This window comes from Melanerpes formicivorus, unplaced genomic scaffold (genome assembly GCF_026170545.1).
Source record: "Melanerpes formicivorus ecotype bairdi unplaced genomic scaffold, bMelFor1.0.p_v2 SCAF_119, whole genome shotgun sequence".
Taxonomy (NCBI): Eukaryota; Metazoa; Chordata; class Aves; order Piciformes; family Picidae; genus Melanerpes; species Melanerpes formicivorus.
This window is the reverse complement of record NW_027142471.1, coordinates 341,372-362,218: the sequence shown is the minus strand read 5'-3', so window position 1 is coordinate 362,218 and position 20,847 is coordinate 341,372. Positions and strand designations below refer to the sequence as shown.

At 54.6% G+C, this 20,847-nt stretch overlaps 2 protein-coding genes across 2 annotated transcripts in view; one reads left to right on the top strand and one right to left on the bottom strand.

The window, feature by feature from the left end:
- LOC137456243 (M1-specific T cell receptor alpha chain-like) overlaps positions 1 to 5,565 on the top strand; it is a 149,002-nt gene extending 143,437 nt beyond the window's left edge. The window contains exons 4-7 of the mRNA XM_068167540.1: positions 1,728 to 1,991; positions 2,456 to 2,503; positions 3,633 to 3,738; positions 4,174 to 5,565. Of these exons, the coding sequence (XP_068023641.1) occupies positions 1,728 to 1,991; positions 2,456 to 2,503; positions 3,633 to 3,738; positions 4,174 to 4,204 (449 nt within the window). The 3' untranslated portion in view covers positions 4,205 to 5,565. The remainder of the gene's footprint in view (positions 1 to 1,727; positions 1,992 to 2,455; positions 2,504 to 3,632; positions 3,739 to 4,173) is intronic.
- Positions 5,566 to 11,479: 5,914 nt separating this feature from the next.
- Positions 11,480 to 13,297, bottom strand: DAD1 (defender against cell death 1). The gene is made up of 3 exons (XM_068167485.1): positions 13,014 to 13,297; positions 12,156 to 12,306; positions 11,480 to 11,682 (listed from the first exon to the last, which is right to left on the bottom strand). Exons 1-2 carry the CDS (start codon positions 13,246 to 13,248, stop codon positions 12,176 to 12,178), a joined length of 366 nt encoding a protein of 121 aa, XP_068023586.1. The 5' UTR covers positions 13,249 to 13,297; the 3' UTR covers positions 11,480 to 11,682; positions 12,156 to 12,175.
- Between the last annotated feature and the right edge of the window lie 7,550 nt (positions 13,298 to 20,847).

The following is a 20,847-nucleotide window of genomic DNA, read 5'->3' as shown; positions in this document are numbered from 1 at the left end:
AGGAATCAGGGCTCAAGAGCTGCAGAAGGTGAAATGTGTGCTCAGAGCACGAGCTTACAAAGTTAGATGTGCAAACAATGGTTTAACCACAGGCAGTGTTTTGGTCTGGGGGCAAAATCCAAGTCTAACTTGGACTTCCTGGCAGAGTTTGAAGCAAAAGAATAGAAATAAACCCCAGGTGTCCTATATCTGCAGCCTGAGTTCCCCAAAACCCTCTTCTGCAGGTCAAAATTTGGTAAAAAAGTCTTGCAGTGCTCTGTCAGGAGGAGGAACCTAAGGACACCCTGCAGGAAGGTCTTGACAGGCTGCTCATGTGCAAGTAGGAGCTGTGTGAAGGTGAACGAGGCCAAGTGCAAGGTCTTGCACCTGGGAACACACAACCCAGGAATGCAGCTCAGGCTGGAAGCCACCTGGCTGGAGAGCAGCACTGTGGAGAGGAACCTAGGGGTCTTGGTGGACAAAAGGCTCAAGATGAGTGAGCGGTGAGCTGCTGGGGCAAAGAAAGCCACCAGGGTGCTGGGCTGCAGGGTTGATCAAGGTTTGATCAGGGTGTCACAGGCAGGGATAAAGAAGTCATTGTCCCACTCTGCTCAGCGCTGGGCAGGCTGCACCTGGAGCACTGTGCACAGGTTTGGTCCCTGCTGTACAAGAAGGCTGGGGACAGGCTGGAGAGGGTCCAGAGAAGGGCCACAGAAGTGATTAGAGGTCTGGCAGCCCTGTCATAGGAAGAAAGGCTGAGAGAGCTGGGGTTGCTGGGCCTGGAGAAGAGAAGGCTTAGGGCAGACCTCACAACCATGTACAAGCACATAAAAGGTGGCTGCCATGAGAAGGGAGACTCCCTTTGTGTGCAGCCCCATGGTAAAGCCCAGGGCTGAATGGGACAAGCTGCTACTGGGGAGATTCCAACTGGATGCCAGGAAAAACCTTTCAAGCTATTGGACATTGGAATAAACTCCCCAGGCAGGTGCTGGGTTCCCCTACCTTAGACAGTGTCAAGGCCCAGCTTGCCAGGCTGCTGGGCCAACTCATTGCAACTCTATTTTTACCCTGAAAGGTAAGGCTGGATGATCCTTGAGGTCCCTTCCAACCTGGCATGCCATGAATCTGTGACACATCCACTTGCTCATGGTTTCCCCCTCACTGTAGCCATGCCCTCCCACTCTGCAGTGGCCTTCTCCTAGGGGAACACAATCAGACTGATGGTGAATGTGGACATCCTCAAGGCCTGGCAGCTTATCCTTGGGACAGGGGGAGGCAGAGGAATTTTGAATGCCAGTGGTGGATGTGACTCCACATCTACAGGGAAGACAGAGTGCCCCACGGCTGCTCAGTTGCCTCCAGACACAGGACATCCCCCAGCAGTGATGCAAGAAGAGTGTACCCAGGCCAGGAGCCAAAGGCGTCTGGCTGCAGAGTGGAGCTGCAGGAGTTGTGGCAGTGATGAGGGTAGAGAGGCACATCTGGGCTGTGGATGCCCAAAGCACCATTTGAGATGCTGTAGGGATCCTGCCTGGCCACACAAGACAACAAAACCTTCATGCAGCTCCTGCATCACCTGCTGTGGCTGCCTTGGTGCTCTGAAGGTGCCCCAGGGCAAGGTCCCTATGGTCAGGAGTTGCTCACTGGAACCACAGACAAACCTCCAGAGCTTGGTGTCTGCGTGGTGAGGCTGCAGGAGCTGGGGCTGTGTGCTCTCACCTAATGACTCTTCTCTTGTCCATTTCCAGATGTCACTCCCTCCCCCTCAGTCCACAGGCTGACCTCCCCCAATGATGAGGATCTGGCAATGTGCCTTGTCACAGACTACTGCCCTGAGGAGCTCACTCTGAACTTCACTGCCAGGCAGACAGAGGCTGTTGTGGAGGTGGCCACAGCCGAGCACGGGAGGGAAGCAAGCTACCTGTCCACCTACTGGGCCAGGAATGATGAAATGCAGTGTGGTGCAAACCATGAGGGCTTTGGGCAGCTGGAGGGAGAGGATCCTGACAGTGGTAAGGGCACCGCTGATGCTGCAGGGCTGGGGCTCTCTGCTCTGGGTGCTAGCAGGGTGAGCAGGATGTGGTCACATCTCCTACCCTGCCAGCACTGCTGCTGTGTGCTCCCACACTCCAGAGGCAGTGGTGTCTGCTTGCCTCTGCTGTCTTTTGTCCTCCTTCTTGGTGGAAACACGAGTGAGGGTCAGCAGATTGGTACAGTCACAACAGAGAGGTCAGAAAATCACACTGGGGTGGATACAAAGCTTGGAATTCTCTGCCCAGTGGGACACTGAAGTCTCTTTGCATCACATTTTATGACCAGGAAACTGTTCATATTTTATGACCAGGAGACATGAGTGTTTCTGGCAGGCCTTACAGGCCAGAAGCTCTCACCCAGCCCTCCTGAGCAGAGGGATCTTCATCAACTCCTGAAGCAGAACATTTCTGTTATTGATTGGATGTCTTGTTGCTGTCTGCAGGTGCCAGCTCTGTCTGTGTCACAGAGATGTCTCCACACTTCAGGACAGGTATGCACATTGCCTTTGAGGAGTAAAGCTTGGCCTGATCAAGGAGACATCTTCCCAAGCTTCCTGCTGATGCCCTGATGTCCTGTTTGCATTCCTATGGAGCAAAAAAGCTCAGGCTGGAAATTTCCCAAAGGGCCCCACAGGCTCTAAAGAGCCAGGCTGGAAGTCACTGGGTTAATGAAGACTTCCAGATCTGAGCTGACGATTTTATGTGGCCAGGGTAGCCAGTGCCTAGGTGCTGGTGCTAAGCCAAAGAAGGACTCCCCATGACAGGATGATTTAAGGCACTGATATGAGTCAGCCTTACTGGCTGCCTGCCCACAGTTCAGCTTCAAAGAGCTGCTTTTATTTTGGGTGCACAAGCAGCTCATGAGGCAGGAGATAAGCAGCTGGTTCCTGCAGCATGTGCTCTGAGCAGCACTGCACTAAAGATAGCTGCACCTGAGCAAGCTTTGCTGCAGCCCATGGCTGTGGAGCACATGAATCACTGCTGGCCCCCAAGCAGTTGCTGCTCCTGCTAGCTCAGAGTGCTGAGCCTGCCTCTGCACTTGTCCTGCTTGCAGATAGTTGTGCTGCAAACAGGCATTTGCTGGAAAGGAACCAGAGAGCCAAATGGTTCCAAAACACTACCTGACAAATGTTCATCACTGGCCTGGGTTGCTTTGCTCAGACATTGCAAAGAGAGGCTTTCAAAAGCAGACAGAAAATGGCCTTCTGAGGGCAGCTCCCTGCTTCCCAGTACAGATCAATCTGTTTTCAAAGGAAAATGGCTTCAGAGTAATGGGAAACTCAAACAGGCTTTGTCTTCTTCCAATGAAATTTGACTTGTTTACACCCCACTCATCTTAAAAAAAAATAAGAAGAGGCAGGAGGAACACCCTCCAGCATCCTGGGCTCATGATATGCTGTGTGTAAACCCAGCTGGGTGGTTGGCAGACCTGCATACTGGGCAGCAAAGTGGCTGTTGAGTGAGAGCTCAGCCCCTGAACAGCTGAGGGAATGAGAGTGTGAGTGGAGCTGCAGTCCTGGCTGGCTCAGCACCCAGGGTGGAAGAGCCTCACTGGAAGTGTTTCTAAGTCAGCCTGCAAGGAAGGACATCTCAGTAGCTGCATTCTCTGTTCCTGTACAGATGAAAACCTGAACTTGCTGTCTTTGACACAGCTGGGCCTGAAGATCACTCTGCTGAAAGGAGTCCTGTTCAATGTGCTGATGACAATGCTCATGTGGAAAATCAAGTGAGTGTGCTGGGGTAAGGCCTCTGACAGCAACCAGCGGGGTCAGTTCCTTAGCTCTGAGAGTTCCTTCTCTTTGTTCATGCAGTCTGCCCAGCAGCAAAACCCCTCCACTCCTTTGCCCATGTGATTGTTTTCACCCATCCCTCAAGTCTACCAATGTTTTCTTACCCATATGCAAATGTAACTTTCCTTCTTTCTGGCCATCTCCCTGCCCCTGCTCCCATCCCTTCCCTTGTCTGCATTCGTCCACCACATTCATCCCCTGACCAGTCTCCAGCTGGGAAACTTTGATGCTTATTTAAGACCTCAGGCCTAATGAATCTGGTTTGGCCCAGTGCCTCTTCCTCCTCTTTCTCTTGCCTGGCACTTCAGGCCTAGAGTTGTGCAGCTCTGGATCCCAAGTCAGGATTTAGCAGCCCTGGGTTTTTGTTTCAGGAATGACAGCAACCAGATGGTGCAGTTCTGAATGCCACAAAATCCTGCTGAGGAGTTTTCCTGTTGCAAGGGAAGTCGTTGCTGGCTCTCTGCCCCTGCCCAGCCACTCATCTCAGTTGCTTTGTTTGTGTTGTTCTAAAGCCTCTCTATACGTTCAGCTTGCCTGGGTTCCTGCAGCCTGACTCTGCATGGAGCACAGTTGCCTGTGCTGCAAATTGCCAAACGTCACAATTCCTCATGTGAGACTGAGCCACAGTTTCTGGGTGTTGGTTGCTGAAAGCTGCAAGCCCTGGAGTGTGAATTTTCAGAGTCTGGTGTCCATCAGGAGTCCAGCTCTGGGAGTGCATCCCCAGGCACCACTGCAGCTGCACACAAAGCCCTCTGAAGAGCAAAGGGAAACTGGCCCAGGGTGCTGCCCACCACCTCCTGCTGCCCACCACCTCCTGCTGCCCTTAGCTAGACCACAGCAAGGTATCCTATTTTTCCCCAGAAGGTGTGCTGCTGGGTGTTCCTCTGCCTCGGGTTGAGTGGGCAGATAGCTACTGCACCCCTCCAAAGGAGTGAAATAGAAACACTGCACAGGACTGGAGATTTAGGTGGAAATACTGTTCACAGACACATAAAAAAGCACAAATTCATATTCAGCATCAGCCCAGTTCTCCATCTGGGCTTTCCAAAACCTTCTAAACCCTTCCCCCCAATCAGGCCAAAACCCAGGACTCAGTGCCGCCCACCCCTCCCCCCATGCCTCCCTGCTTCCCCTCAGCCTATGCCCAAATTCTGTAGCACTGAGTTCATTGCACAGCAAAGGCTGTAGAAAGGCCTCCCCTGAAACATCAACCAAGAGATAAGGGCTGGGAGCAGGGAGTGGGAGAAAAGGGGAAGAACAAACTGAAGCTCCTTCCTATGGGGAAGATTCAGCATGATGGGAATGGAGTAACAAAGATTACACTTCCCTGTGTCCACCTGCCAGACTGTCCAGCCCCTTCTGTCTCTATGGTTAGGACATCCTAGTCTTAAACCCTGGACACCCAGGAGTCCTGAACTCAGTGAAATTCTCCCCTCCTGAGCACAGAACACAGGACTGGTTTGCAGTGGGTGTTGAAGTCTCTCTGACCTTAACACTGCCTGAGTTCAAACCAGCTGAAGCCATGGCTTGTGCTTAGTAGCATCCAAACTCCTGCTCCAGCTTAGCTCTACCAACCTTGCATTGCTCAGTTTCTCTTTGTAATCACTGAATAAGCCTGGAGCTGCTGCCCTGTCCATGGCTGCTGGCTTTGGAAACAGTGCCCACAGGTGAGATCTGCAGGCCCCAGCTCTTGGCCAGTGCTGGGGCAGCTCTGGTGTCTCAGCAGCTCTGGGGCCTTTGACTGCCATTAAACAATTCTTATCAAAAAGCAGAATCTTGTCTATCTTCTGTATCTGTAGTCTGAGGAACTTGTTTCACCCTTCAGCTGAGCCCAAAGGGGTGAGGGAGGGGAGCAGGGACTCTCCTTTTCAGCCTGGCTTGGCCACCAGGCTCTGTTTGTTGTCACTATGGATACACCACGGTGGGTGGAGAATGGCTGCAAGTCCCTTCCCAGGTCACATCCTTGCTGTGTCTGGGAGAGCCCAGCCTGGCTGGCTGGGAGGGAGTGGAACAGAGAACACCTCTCACAGAGTCATGGAATTGCCTGGTTGGCTCACTGAGTCCAACCACAACCCAGCACCTCCCCAACAGCTGTTAGACCACGTCCCTGAGCTCCTCATCGAGATGTCTCTTAAACATCTCCAGGGATGCTGACACCACTACTTCCCTGGGCAGCCTGATGAGCCCTTCCCTCACTCTCCTCCAAGAGCAGACTCTGCTATCACAGAATCACAGGATGTTAGAGGTTGGAAGGGAACTCCAGAGGTCATGAAGTCCAACCCCCTGCCAGAGCAGGGTCACCCAGGGCAGGTCACACAGGAAGACATCCAGGTGGGGTCGAAAAGTCTCCAGAGAAGGAGACTCCACAGCCTCTCTGGGCAGCTCTCTCAGAGCAAAGAAGTTTCTCTTTATGCCAAGGTGAAACCTCCTGGGTTCCAGTTTGTACCTGTTGTTCCTTGGCCTATCCCTGGGCACCACCAAAAAGAGCCTGGCCCCTTCATCCTGACCCCCACCTCTCAAGTATTTACAGACTTGATCAGATCATAGAACCACAGAATGGTTTGGGTGTGAAGGGACTCCAAAGCTCATCCAGTCCAATCCCCCTGCAGGCAGCAGGGACATCCTCTGCTGGATCAGGTTGCCCAGAACCATGCTCAGCCTCACCTTGAATATCTCCAGGGATGGGGCCCAACCACCTCCCTGGGCAACCTGTTGCAGTGTTCCAGCAGCCTCCTGGTGCAGAACTTGTTCCTCACATCCAATCTCAATCTGCTCTGCTCTAGTCTGAAGCCATTGCCCCTGGTCCTGTCCCTGCAGGCCTTTGGAAACAGTCTCTTTCCATCCTTGTAGCCCTTCAGGTACTGGAAGGTCATTATTAGGTCTCCCTAAAGCCTTCTCTTCTCCAGGCTGAACAACCCCAGCTCCCTCAGCCTGTCCTAGGAGCAGAGGTGTTCTGATCCCCTGATCATTTCTGTTGCCCTCCTCTGGACCTACTTCATCAGATACCCTCTCAGCCTTCTCCTTTCCAGACCAATCAGCCCCAGGTCTCTGTCTTTCCTCACAGGAGAGTTCTGAAGGCAAAGGTAAAACACAGCTTGCCCACAGTGAGGACTAGGAAGCAGCTCAGGTTCCTATGGGCAGATTTCTGCTGCTATGGGGAACAGATCAGCCAAAAGTGCCCTGGCTCTAAGTGTCCCCAGTCCCAAGCTTCACTGCAGAGCACGGTGCCTGCTTTGTGTTGCTGGCACCAAGGGACCAGCCTTGTGCCTGTCAGGTGCTGCTTGTCACTGGCAGGGCTGGAAAGATATTCTACTCTTTGTGAAATTGATGTCTCCATCTTCTGAAGCACCAGAGTCCTCTGGAGGGAGAAATAAGAGTGGTCTGAGAGAAACACACCTGCAGAGCTTGAACCTTGCTTGTACCTCACACCACTGCCCAGGCTGGGTGGCAGGAGAAGCATTGCCAGCCTGGTGGAGCTGATTGCCCCTCTGGGATCTTTCTCACCCTGCTGGATTCCCAGCCAGACCAAGGACCTCAGGCTTTCAGCCCCAAGCCCTGGTGCTTCACCTGGGAGAAGGTCCCCATGTGAAGACCAGGCCTGTATCCCTGCCATGGGATCTGACTCCACAGTGCTGAGCAGCAGCACAACAAAGTCTCCCTGGCCTCCTGCCATGGTGCTGCCCCCCATTCAGCAGTGGCCTTTCACAGGGTGACAGAGTGACCCCTTTCAAGGGACAATCTCAACCTCCTGGGTCTGTTACCCTGATTATCTTATAGCACAGGTGTCCAGGGACTCATTTTCTTGTCTCTCCCCTAACACAACAGCCCCTCCCACCTCTCCCCATCTGGGGGAAGCCCACCCCTCATTAACTGCCAAATTCCACACAGCTCTTGAAGCTTGCATTTCACTCATGATGAGGTCCACCACAGGACAGGGACATAGCTTGAGGGACCTAGCTGCTTGGATGACAAAACAAATCTTGGGACTTCACAGATTTCCAGAAACCTTCAGGGACGTGGAAGAAAAGTTTCCATGCTCCTTAAGCTTTAGCAGCCATCTCTCCTCACCCCCACTCCTTGCTGTGTGGTCAAGGAGGAAGGGCAGTGTGCTGCCTCCCCCACATCTCCAGGTTAAAGGCCCCAGTGACAAGATGTGTTGAGTGTACAGCGAACCTTAGATGTATTGACTCGTGGTGCAAAGTTGAATGCATAGGTCTAGTTCAAAGGTCTAGTTCAGATGCTAGGCCTCCAACCCAGCACCACCACAACCTGCAACTTCCAGCACCACTTGGCACTTTCTTGTTCATGTTGAGAAAGAAAAACCTGAGTGCAAAGCCAAGGCAGGAAATAACAGAGCGGGACAGGATGTGGAAGGGGTCTCATGGCCCAGGTGGGACACACCATCAGTTCCATGACGCCACAGTCAAGATCTGGGTCACCTTTTGGTGCTCCTCCACCACAGAAACCACTTCCTCTGGAAAGTGAAGCACAAAACAAGGTGTGGGGAGCAGGGCTGGTGTGGGGAGCAGGGCTGGTGTGGGGAGCAGGGCTGGTGTGGCACACGGCAGGGAGGAGAAGCATGTGGAAAGGAACAGCAGCCGTTAGCCCACAAGCCAAAGTGAGGTGAGGACACCCTCCCCTCCTGCCCCTCACCACAGCCTGCCCTGTGGCCTGGGGGCGTTGTTCTGTGTACAGCAGCAGGGCTGAGCTACATTTAGCAGGGGCAGGGGAAAGGAGAGGACAGCACACAGCAGAAAGCATGGAGGGTGTGCAAGAATTTGCTGGCCCCCTGCTACGCAGGCAGTGAAAATCCCTTCTGCTCAAGAGCAGGGGGAGAAATGAGGCAGCCCAGAGAATCCTCACACACTGGCAGGGAAGGAGATGTTGCCATGGTCCATCTCTAGCTCACTCTCTCCTTGGTTAGGAAACCAATTTGGATCTTTTCTAGGGGTTTTGCTGGAGGAAAGGCCCTGCCCAGCATCTGTCACCTCCTTAATCCTGCACAAAAAGCTGCCTCTCCTGCTCTCTGCTGCAGTGTGAGCAGGGACCTGAGCATGGCCTCATAAGGTGCAGAGCTTGAAGGTAGCTACAGACTTGGGGAAGCTTATTCCGATGTGGGAGTAGCTGTGACAGGAGCCGAATTCTGGCGCTGAGTTTCCAGCAGCCGAAGGCGCTGCGAGCTGCTGAAGAGCAGGGCAGAAGCCCAGGGCAACGCCTCGCTCCTCCCCGGCCAAGGGCTCCGGTGCAGTTCTCAGGAATGGCCACAGGAGGGCGCCAGGCAGGAGCACTCTGGAGCCGCAGGGAGCCGCAGGGAGGCGCTGGCGGCCTGCCAAAAGCCAAGGGCAGCCCGAGCGGTTCCTGCCCTCGGGAGGGGCTGCCTCTGCCTGCCTGCTCCCAGCGCACGGCTGGCTCCATTTGAAAACCCCAGCAGCCTGGGGCCGGAGCGGGGGGCAGTGGTGGAACAGTTGGCATCACCTCAGAGTCATAGAAACGCTGATGGGATGCTGGGGATGGAAGGGACCTCTGAGCATCACCCAGTCCAACCCCCCTCCTACAGCAGGGTTACCCACAGCAGGTTGAGTTTGGAATCTTTCCACATAAGGAGACTCCACAACTACTTGCAACAGCTTGCTCCAGGGCTCCAGCACCCTCACACCAGAGAAGCTTCTCCTTAAGTTCAAGTGAAACCTCCTGGGCTCTAGGTTGTACTCATTGCTCCTTGTCCTATCCCTGGCCACCACCAAGAAGTGTCCAGCCCCATCCTCACAACCTTCACCCCAAGCTAAACAGCCCCAGATCTCTCAGCCTTTCCTCCCCAGGCAGGTGCTCCAGACCCCTCATCACTACTGGATCCTCTCCAGTAGTTCCCTGCCCCTCCTGAGGTGGGGAGCCCAGAGCTGGACACAGTTCTCCAGATGTGGCCTCACCAGGGCATAGTGAAGGTGGAGAACCTGCCTCTATCTGCTGGCCACACTCTTCTTCATGCACCCCAGGAGCCCATTGGTCTTCTTGAGTCCAAGGGCATCTTGCTGGCTCATGGGGAACTTCTTGTCCACCAGGACTCCCAGGTCCTTCTCTGCAGAGCTGCTTCCTGGCAGGTCACCCCTCTCCTGTCCTGGTGCCTGTTGTTATTCCTCTCCAGGTGCAGGACTCTACACTTGCCCTGGATGAACTCCATGAGGTTCCTGTGTCCAGCTCTCAGGCTGTCCAGGTCACGCTGGATGGCAGCACAGCCTGAGGGGGTGTCAGCCACCCCTCCAGTTCTGTGTCATCAGCAGTGTGTGAGGGTCCACTCTGTGCCTTCATCCAGGTCATTGATGAAGATACTGAACAAGACTGGAACCAGCACTGACCCCTGGGGAACACCACTGGCCACAGGCCTGCAATTGGACCCTGCACTGTTGGTCACAACCCTCTGTGCTCTGTCCTTCAGCCAGGTCTCAACCCACCTCACTGTCCACTCATCTGACCCACACTTCCTGAGCCTGCCTGTAAGGATGTGATGGGATAGTGTCAAGAGCCTTGCTGAAGTCCCTGGTCTCTCATGTGCCCTGCTGAGCCCACCAGTTCCACCCACAGGCCTTGGCAGCATCCTTTGAGACAGTGAAGCTCCTGCTCCTCACACCTCACTCTTGGGAGGCTCTGTTGGGCAAGAGATTTCACACTTAAATGGGTTCAGGGCTGTAACACAACTGGAACTGCTGAAAAGCAACAGGAAACCATGATTCAGCTCTGAGACTGAAGGTACCAGACTCCCTGTTTGGTCTCTCAAGTGCCAGAGGAGGAGAATTTGTGTCATAGCCTCGAGGCACACTTTTCCCACCCAGGGTTTCACCTGCAGGACAAACCATGAACAAGAAGCACGAAGCAGGATCAGCACCAGGATGAGACCTCATGCCTGGAGGTAACCCAGGTAAACTATGCAGGCAGAGACGTGGGGGAGCCAGCTGGAGTTGGGATCTTGTCCTGTGCCCAGAGCAGATCACCACAGGGCTCGGGCTTTCCATCAGGACAAAGAAGCCCTTGGCCTCAGGGCAGGAGCCAGCCTGGGCTTCAGGAGGCAACGGCCATGGGCCAAAGCTATTGAATTTAAACCATGCAGTGTTTTAGAGGGGGAATGAAGTCGTCTGAGGGGTGAGCTCCTCCATGGGCTCAAAACAACTCATGTGCAGCTCTAAGGCACTGGCACAGCCTGGCAGCCCCTGCCAACACCCTTGGGTCGATCACCACATCAGACTGAGGCCAATGATGTGGTTGGGCAGCTGGATCAGAACCAGGCCTTAGGGAGTCTGTGCATGCAGCTGGAGCATCCAGCTGTGCTTTGAGGGATATGGGAGGGCCTGTGTGAAGGTGGACCTAGAGACGTGCTGGAGGACATCCTCTGCTTCCTCCCCACACCACTAACCACAGCCTAACTCAAATTTCCCAGAGCTCTGAAGCCTGAGGGTACATTGGCAAGGGACCTGCCATGAGCTAAAGGGGCAGAAAGAAGGGAGATGAAAAGGGTGGATGACAACTGAGTTTCCATGGCAGCTTGTTTCCTGCTTCCTTCTGAAACTGGGGCACAGAAAAAACAACCTGCTGAGTACAAAGTGAATGTGTAAAACCAGGGAGTCATGCATGAGGGAACTTGGGTGTCAGAAGAACCTCTTTAGTTGTCACCACTAGGAAGAAGACTGCAGGGTTAGAAAGAGCTTTATTGGCAGAAAAGATGACAGGACCTGTGGTGAGGCTGCAGACCCTCCCATAGGATAGCCTGTGGGGAAAAATGGTGTGCCCTGTGTGTGCCTCCTCCACTGAGGAGGCAGGCAGGAGTCTGCTGGGGAACAGCACGTCCCAGTGCCAGGATCTGGCATCAGAGCCCAAGAGGAAGTGAGCACCTGGAAAGAGAGGAAGGCAACATGAGGAACATTCTGCAGAGGGAGAAGAAACCTCACAAGCTTCTATGACCTTGTGGCCCCAGTAACAACAGAGCAAGTCCTCCACCCACCAGCAGCCAACTCCCCCTGTCCCAAACAACCCCCTCTCATCTGCCACGCCATGGCCTCCAAACAGGACAACCACTGCAAGCAACCCAGGGTTCCAGCTCCTCTGCCAAGTGACACTGGGTACTTCTCTCACAAGAGTGCAACGTGGGTGTCTGTGGCACCTGTGGTTAGACTGCCTCTTAAATGATGCAAGACAGAGCCTGACCCTGCATCACCCTTGGGGACAACAGCTTAGCTGTGCTTGGCCAAGACAAAGCCTGAGTTAGGACTCCCAGATTCATTCTCTCTAGCTCTGTCCCAGCTCTACAGAAGTGCTGAAGTCCTGTGAACTCTGCCTGTGTCTTTGTGACCCCCTGGATCAGTACCTTGTGGTCTCTTCTGGAGCTCAGCCAACAAAATTGATGACCACGAGGTGCAGGATGGTGTTGGCGAAGAGGAAGTCAGCAAAGGCTCGCTCCGGGGAGATGCCCTGGAACTCGCCCTTGTTCTGGGGGTTGATCTGGATCCGGAGGCAAACTGCATAGCAGAGAAAGAACAAGAGGTCAGATCATGGCAGACGTCATGGTGAGAAGCAGTGTCCCCCTGAGGCTGTCCACCCCAGTCTGGGCTCCTGTTCCACCAGGGTGCAAGAAAAGGCAACTCCACTTTTCGAACGAGCAGCACGCCGGCAGGGGATCTGCACAGGGATATTATGCACCCAGTTCTTGCACAGCTCTGCTCTGGGGTGGCCAAGCCCTGAGGGGAACAGGCTCACAGGAAGAAATGAGGCTCTGGCTGTACCTCCCATGGCTGAGCTGGGGAGGGCTGCACAGGGGCAAGGGGGGGTTGGGGGGGGCTGTGGAGAGCAAGCTCTGCCGCAGCCATGGGATGGTCGCTGAAGGTCAGCACAGAAGGGAAGGCTCCAGGACTGCCAGGGACGGGCAAGGAGAGGCCGAGGCAGCAGCCAGCTCTGTGCCGAGCAACATCCTGCGGCGGGGCAGGGGCCTGGGGGGGAAGGGGTGCCGGAGGCTGCCGGCGGAAGTCAGAGGGCTGCCGTGGGGCTGCCGTGAGCTGCCGTGGGGCTGCCGTGGGGCTGCGCGGAAGGCCTGCGGCTGCTAAGGGCACGCCGCGGCTCCTGCAAGGGCTCTGGGCCCTTCTGAGCAGCTCCCCGAGGGCGCCGCGGGGAGGCTCAGGCTTTGCCACGGGGAACAGGCGCTGGGGGCGGCGGGGCCCGGAGCACTGACCGCCCAGGATGAAGCTGCCGACGGCGGAGATGAAGCCGCTGAGGAAGGAGTTGAAGGGGAAGGTGCCGACGCCGAGGCAGTAGCCGAACTGCAGCGCGCCGGTGAGCAGCACGTAGAGCAGGTAGGCGTCCAGCACCTTGAGCCGGCTCGGCGTGCCGCTGCCGTACTCCGCCAGGAAGCGCCGCACCACTGAGCCCACCGAGCCCGCGGCCCCCGCGCCCGCCGCGCCCGACATGCTGCCGGCTGAGGTGGCCGGAACCGCCCCGGCCGCGCTTCCGCCGCTCGGCAACGCAGGGCAGGACGGGAGGGCTGCGCAGGCGCACGGCAGCGGCGGGCGCGGGGCCGGAGCCGGGGCAGGGGCAGGGGCAGGGCCGAGGGCGGGGCCGGAGCAGGGGCAGGGCCGAGGGCGGGGCCAGGCGCGGAGGGCCGGGGCCGGGGCAGGGGCCTCCCCCTAGGGCTTAACTTGGGGGGGGGAGGGGGCATGAGAGCCTGGCGCGCGCGCGCGCGCGCGCTAGCGGCCGGTTCAGTCCGCACCTCCGGAGCTTTACAAGAGCCAATGAGAGCTCAGCGGCTGCTGTTGCTAGGCGCATTAGAGAGCGACGCCTTCCAAGAGCCAATGAGAGCCGAGCGGCGGCAGATTCCAGAGCGGTGCCCAAGGCCGCCCGTGGCGGGAAGGCTGTGGGTTTAAAACTTGCCTGAGGATGAGCCCAACGTGAGCGAAAGAGCTCTGCTGCTTGTGGGTGCTTTGCGGGGAAGAAAAAGATGTTTCAAGAGCTTCCCGAGAGCATGCCCGAGGAACCTGGGGGCCCTGCCCCACGGCACCCTGCTCCCAGACTGGGAAAGTCTGGACCTGAGGGGTGGCCAGTGGCTGGCTGCTCTCGGAGACCTGTGGTCAGTGGCTGAATGTCCAAATGGAGCCCAGTGCCAGGGGAGTCGCTCAGGGGTCAGGCTGGGACCAGTGCTGTGTAACCTTTGTCAGCACCATGGACACGGCACTGCGCGCTCAGCACTGCCAGCGACACCCAGCTGCGTGGCTGGAGGGAAGGATCCATCCCGATGGACCTGGGCAGGCTGCAGAGCTGGGCCCAAGCCAGCCTCATGAGGTTCAACACAGCCAAGTGCAAGTTGCCTGCAGCTGGGTCAGGGCAGTCCCAAGCACGAGTCCAGGCTGGGCAAGAAATGGATGGCGAGCAGCCTGGAGGAGAAGGAGTTGGCAGTGTCAGCTGATGGGAAGCTCCCCATGAGCTGGCAATGGCTGCTTGCAACCCAGCAGGCAGCTGAGTGCTGGGCTGCAGCCGGAGCAGGGAGAGCAGCAGCACAGGGAGGGGGTTCTGCCCCTCTGCTCTGCTCAGACCACACCTGCAGCGCTGCCTCCAGCTCTGGGGCCCACAGCACAAGAAGGACCTGGAGCTGTTGGAGATGGTCCAGAGGAGGCCATGAAGATGGGAGAGCCTGGAGAGCCTCCCCTGTGGAGACAGGCTGGGAGAGCTGGGGCTGTCCAGCCTGGAGAAGAGAAAGCTCCAGGGAGACCTTAGAGCAGGCTTGCAGCACCTGAAAGGGCTCCAGGAGAGGTGAGGAGGGACTTTCTGACAAGGACTGGTAGTGCCAGGATGGAGGGACAATAGCTTTGAGCTGGAGGAGGGGAATTTTATACTAGAGATTAGTGAGAAATTCTTGACAGTGAGGGTGGGGAGACATTGGAGCAGGTTGCCCCTTCCCTGGAGGTGTTCAAGGCCAGCTTTGATGAGGCCTTGAGCAACGTGGGCTGGTGGGAGGTGTCCCAGCCCATGGCAGGGGGATTGGAACTGGATAATATTTAAGATCCCTTCCAACCCGAAGTATTCCATGAATCTATGAACCCAGTTTTCCCAGCTGAGGGAGCTGGGGCTTTTCAGCCTGGAGAAGACAAGGATCCAGGGAGACCTTAGAGCAGCCTTCCGGTACCTGAAGGGGGTAGTGGAACACTGCAACAGGTTGCTCAGGAAGGTTGGGGCCCATCACGGGAGATATTCAAGGTGAGGCTCTGGGCAACCTGATTGTGGTGGTTTAGGCTGGGTGCTGGCCAGGATGCTACTGCACAGGCCACACCTGGAAGGTTCCAAAAGGGTCCAGCCCAGTGGGTGGTCACAGGAAGCCAGGTATTTCACCCATAATTCTCTGCCCTTCTACAAAACATCCGCGCGGGGTCCTGACTTCCTCTTTCCTCCCTCGCTGCTGCCTAGGTGCAATGGTGTGAGCTGCATCCCTTGGGCCTGCCCAGGCCAAGGCTGGGTTGGGGGGAAGAAAGAGCCCTGGAAAGGGGGGGGGGGGGGGGGGGGGGGCGGTGTTGGGTGTACCCCCAGGTGGGAATGGGACGTTCTTGGGTATGTTCTGGGATCTTCCTCTCTCTGTCACAGTGCTTGTGGTTTCCTGTAAGACTTTCATTGTTTTTCCATTTAAACTTTCCACCATTTTTGCAATCCATTTTGTCTGAGTCTTTCTTTGCCTGTGGTGGGAGAATTGGTCTCCCAACCCACCACTCTGATCTAGTGGAGGATGTCCCTGATGACTGCATAGGGGATTGGACTGGAGAATTGAATAGAATAGAATAGAATAGGTGTTGCAGTTTGAGCTGGGTGCCCCCTGCAATGTTTACTTCCTGTGTCCAGAAGTCCAGCCCAGAGGGGTGGACACAGGAAATTATGTAGTATTTCCTACCACAATTCTTTGCATCACTATAAGATCCAGTGCGGAGTCTAGCACCTCCTCTTCTCTTCCTCCTCCATCAGCTGGTAACTGGGGGAGATGCCTTCTAGCTTTGGGCCTGGCTAGGCCCAAGGCCACAGGGGGATGGGCAGTCTCAGATCTGGCCAGCTGAGACTAGCCTAGCAGTGGCGGGGGGGAAGAAGGAGCCCTGGGAGTTTTGTCTGTACCCTCAGGTGGGGATGGGATCTCTCTGGGTCTGTTTGGGGATTTTTCTTTGTCACTGTGTTTTTGGCTTTCTGTAAATGTTCACTGCTTTCTATTTAAACTTTCCATCACTTTTGCAATTCGTTTGTCTGTTTATTGTTGCCAGTGAAGTGGGGAAGGGGGCTGCCTCAACCCAGCACGAATAGAATAAGAATAGAATAGAATAGAATAGAATAGAATAGAATAGAATAGAATAGAATAGACCAGGTTGGAAAACACCTCAGAGATCATCAACCTATCACCCAACACCATCTAATCAACTAAACCATGGCACCAAGTGCCTCATCCAAACTCTTCCTAAACACCTCCAAGGATGGTGACTCCACCACCTCCCTGGGCAGCACATCCCAATGGCCAATCTCTCTTTCTGGGAAGAATTTCCTCCTAACCTCCAGCCTAAACCTCCCCTGGCACGGCTTGAGACTGTGTCCTCTTGTTCTGGTACTGGCGGCCTGGGAGAAGAGACCAACCCCCACCTGGCTACAACCTCCCTTCAGGTAGTTGTACGCAGCAAGCCTCCTCTTCTCCAGGCTAAGCAACCCCAGCTCCCTCAGCCTCTCCTCACAGGCCTGTGCTCCAGACACCTCCCCAGCCTTGTTGCCCTTCTCTGGACACCTTCCAGCAAGTCAACCTCCTTCCTAAACTGAGGGGCCCAGAATTGGACACAGGACTCAAGGTGTGGCCTAACCAGTGCAGTGTACAGGGGCAGAATGACCTCCCTGCTCCTGCTGTCCACACTGTTCCTGATGCAGGCCAGGATGCCATTGGCCCTCCTGCCTGCCTGGGCACACTGCAGGCTCATGTTCATCCTACCATCAACCAGCACCCCCAGGTCCCTCTCTGCCTGGCCGCTCTCCAGCCGCTCTGACCCCAGCCTGTAGCACTGCATGGGGTTGCTGTGGCCAATGTGCAGAACCCGGCACTTGGATGCGTTCAATCTCATGCTGTTGGACTCTGCCTATCTGTCCAGCCTGTTGAGGTCCCTCTGCAAAGCCTCTCTATCCTCCAGCAGATCAACTCCTGCCCCAAGCTTGGTGTCGTCTGCAAATTTACTGATGATGGACTCAATGCCCTCATCCAGATCATCAATAAAGATGCTAAAGAGCATGGGGCCCAGCACTGATCCTTGGGGCACACCACTGGTGCCTGGCTGCCAGCTGGCTGTGGCACCATTCACCACTACTCTCTGGGCTCAGCCTCCAGCCAGTTCCCAACCCAGCTCAGAGTGCTGCTGTCCAAGCCAAGGGTGACAGCTTGGTATGGTGGTGAGAGAAAGTCCTGTTCTCCCTCCTCCACAAAGAAACGACGGCTAACTCAGAGAAGCAGAGATGAATTAAAGGTATATTTACAAGCAGGATGAAATGCAAATGGATATATACACAATATACAGTATTTACAATGTATACAGAAATACACAGCAGAGAAAGTAATACAGAACAAAACTCTCTCCTCTAGCGAGAGGAGGGTTCCCCTCCCTGTACTCACAGTATCACTTAGGTTGGAAAGGACCTCGAGGATCATCGAGTCCAACCTATCAACACAGGCCCCATGACTAGACCACGGCACCAAGTGCCACGTCCAATCTCCTCTTGAACGCCTCCAGGGTCGATGACTCAACCACCTCCCCGGGCAACCCTTTCCAATGACGAATGACTCGCTCGGTGAAGCACTTCTTCGTCTCCTCAAGTGTAAACCTCCCCTGGCACAGCTTGAGACTGTGTCCTCTTGTTCTGGTGCTGGTTGCCTGGGAGAAGAGGCCAACCCCTTCCCAGCTACAACCACCCTTCAGGTAGTTGTAGAGGGCAATGAGGTCACCCCTCAGCCTCCTCTTCTCCAGGCTAAACAATCCCAGCTCCCTCAGCCTCTCCTCATAGGGCTTGTGTTCAAGGCCTCTCACCAGCCTTGTTGCCCTTCTCTGGACACGCTCAAGTGTTTCAATGTCCTTCTTAAACTGAGGGGCCCAGAACTGGACACAGGACTCAAGGTGCGGCCTAACCAAAGCAGAGTACAGGGGCACTATGACCTCCCTGCTCCTGCTGGCCACACTATTCCTAATGCAGGCCAGGATGCCATTGGCCCTCCTGGCCACCTGGGCACACTGCTGGCTCATGTTCAGGCGGCTGTCGATCAGCACCCCCAGGTCCCTCTCTGTTTGGGAGCTCTCCAGCCACTCCGACCCCAGTCTGTAGCTCTGCATGGGATTGCCGTAGCCAAAGTGCAGCACTCGGCACTTGGACTTGTTGAATGCCATCCTGTTGGACTCTGCCCATCTGTCCAGTCGGTCGAGGTCCCTCTGCAGAGCCTTTCCACCCTCTAACTGACTAACATCTGCTCCTAACTTTGTGTCATCTGCAAACTTGCTGATGACTGACTCTACCCCTTCATCCAGATCATCGATGAATATGTTGATTATCTCATATGTTGATTATCTCATGGTCACAACTCAATTATTTCATGGAGATCACTTCAACCCAGCCCATGGAATGTGCTGCCCAGGGAGGTGGTGGAGTCACCATCCCTGGAGGTGTTCAAGAGGGGATTGGATGTGGCACTTGGTGCCATGGTCTAGTCATGAGGTCTGTGGTGACAGGTTGGACTTGATGCTCTTTGAGGTCTTTTCCAACCTTATTGATTCTATGATTCTATGATTTGCATTACATCATGGCATCATTTATCATTTATCATCATTTATGATTGTCTAATGATTCCACAAATGGTGATACAAGGGCCCTCTTGTCAGACCGTTCCATTTTCTACTCTTCTACCACCTTTGTGTCTCCCACAGAGGTTCTCTGCCCACTTTTCTGTAGCATCATTTCTTTTTACTCCCCTTAAGAATCTCCTTGATCTTTGCAAGGTCCTGTGTGGTTCTCCTCTGTCTAGGACCAACTTGAGATGTAGTATCTAACACACTTTAAATTCCTTCTAACTGAGTCAACCAATTTAGCAGCTGAAAAAAATTCCAAAACAAACCACAGAAGGGATTCAGTTGCTCACAAGGCCTCTGAGAGCAAAGCAAAGGCCATCACTGCACCTACAGTCCTGGAATGAATACTCTAGGGTTTTCTGCTGCATGAGACTTCTTTCTGGACTGACAGTGAAAATGCTTTAGGCTCTTCTAACCAAGTGTTATCTCAAATCCATCCCTTCAGTTGTCCTGGATGTGGGATTGGATAACATTATCCACAGGGCTATGAAGATGCTGAGGGGACTGGAACATCTCTGATCAGGAAAGACTGAGAAGCCTGTGCTGGTTAGCCTGGAGAAGGGCAGGCTGAGAGGGGATCTTAATGCCTGACAGCAAGTACAGGGTAGCTGCCAGACTCTCTTCAGTGGTGCCCAGTGACAGGACAAGGGGCAGTGAGCACAAACTGGAACCCAGAAAGTTGCATTTCAGCATGAGAAACAATTTCTGGCTGGAGAAGGCTGAGGTTCTCAATGACTTCTTTACCTCAGTCTTCACTGTCAAGGGCTCCAGCTTCACTCTCAGAATAATGGAAGATAATGGCAGGGACTGGAAGAAGGATTGGAAACTTAACTCCCATTGCCAAGAAGGGAAAGAGGGATGACCCAGGAAAATATAGGCCAGACAGCCTCACCTCTGTGCCTGGTAAGAAGAGGCAGAAGAGTAACAAAGAGGTGATTTGGCACAATCAGCACAGCTGCACCAAGGGAAAATCCTGCCTGACAACCCTGGTGGCCTTCTGTGACAAGGTCACAACATCAATTTTTACTAGAAGGACAGAACGTCTTCCTGACAGCTGGCCTGCAGAGCTGGCAGAAGGAGCCAGGGAGCTGCACAGTTTCCCTATGTTCCATGAGGAGGTGATTGGAACTCTCCTTAGGAGCTTGGATCCCCACAAGTCCATGGGACCAGATGGGATTCATCCTAGGGTGCTGAGAGAGCTGCCAGATGAGCTGGCCAAGCCACTATCCATCATTTTCCAGCAGTCCTGGCTCACTGGCGAGGTCCCAGAGGACTGGAAGCTGGCCAACGTTGTGCCCATCCACAAGAAGGGCCGGTTGGATGAGCCAGGGAATTATAGGCCTGTCAGCCTGACCTCAGTGCCAGGCAAGATCATGGAACAGGTCATCCTGAGTGCAATCACACAGCACTTACAGGATGGCCAAGGGATCAGGCCTAGCCAGCATGGATTTAGGAAGGGCAGATCCTGCCTGACCAACCTGATCTCCTTCTATGATCAGGTGACCCGCCTGGTGGATGTGGGGAGGCCTGTGGATGTAGCCTACCTGGCAGAAGGCATTTTCTAGCTCCCTAAGGCAGTAGCCCATCCAAGTGACCAAATTGTTTCCAGATGTGCCATTGGTGTGTAACTGAATTAAAGATGCTGATTTCCAAAGGCTTGTGCTTTCCGCCTGTTGTGTAGTTCCTTCTGTTAGCAACCAAAAAACTCTAACACAGAAAGGATCTTCTAGGCCTCCAATATCCTGACTCAGCTTTGCCTGCATACTTTTGCCTCTTGCTCTGGTGGGTTAATCTCAGCTAACAAACAAAGTCCCCCCAGCTGCTCACTCACCCCTTTCACCCTATGATGGGACAGATCAGAGGCAGAAAACAGGAAAAACAACAAAATCAAGAAATGTTGTAGGTTGGTTTAAAGACAAGGAGATCATTTACCAATTACCATCATGAGTAATATCTGAACAGAGAACTTGTAGAGCTCAAGAGGAAAAAGAAATGGTATGAAAGGATACCAGGCTTGGCAGGAGGATTACAGAGCTATGATTGGCAAGGGAGAAGGGGTGGAGGGGTGGCCCTTTACATCAGGAAGGCACTAGATGCCATTGAGCTGGAGATCAGGGACCATCAGGTTGAGTGCCTGTGGGTGAGAATTAGAGGGAAGGCCAACAGGGCTGACATCCT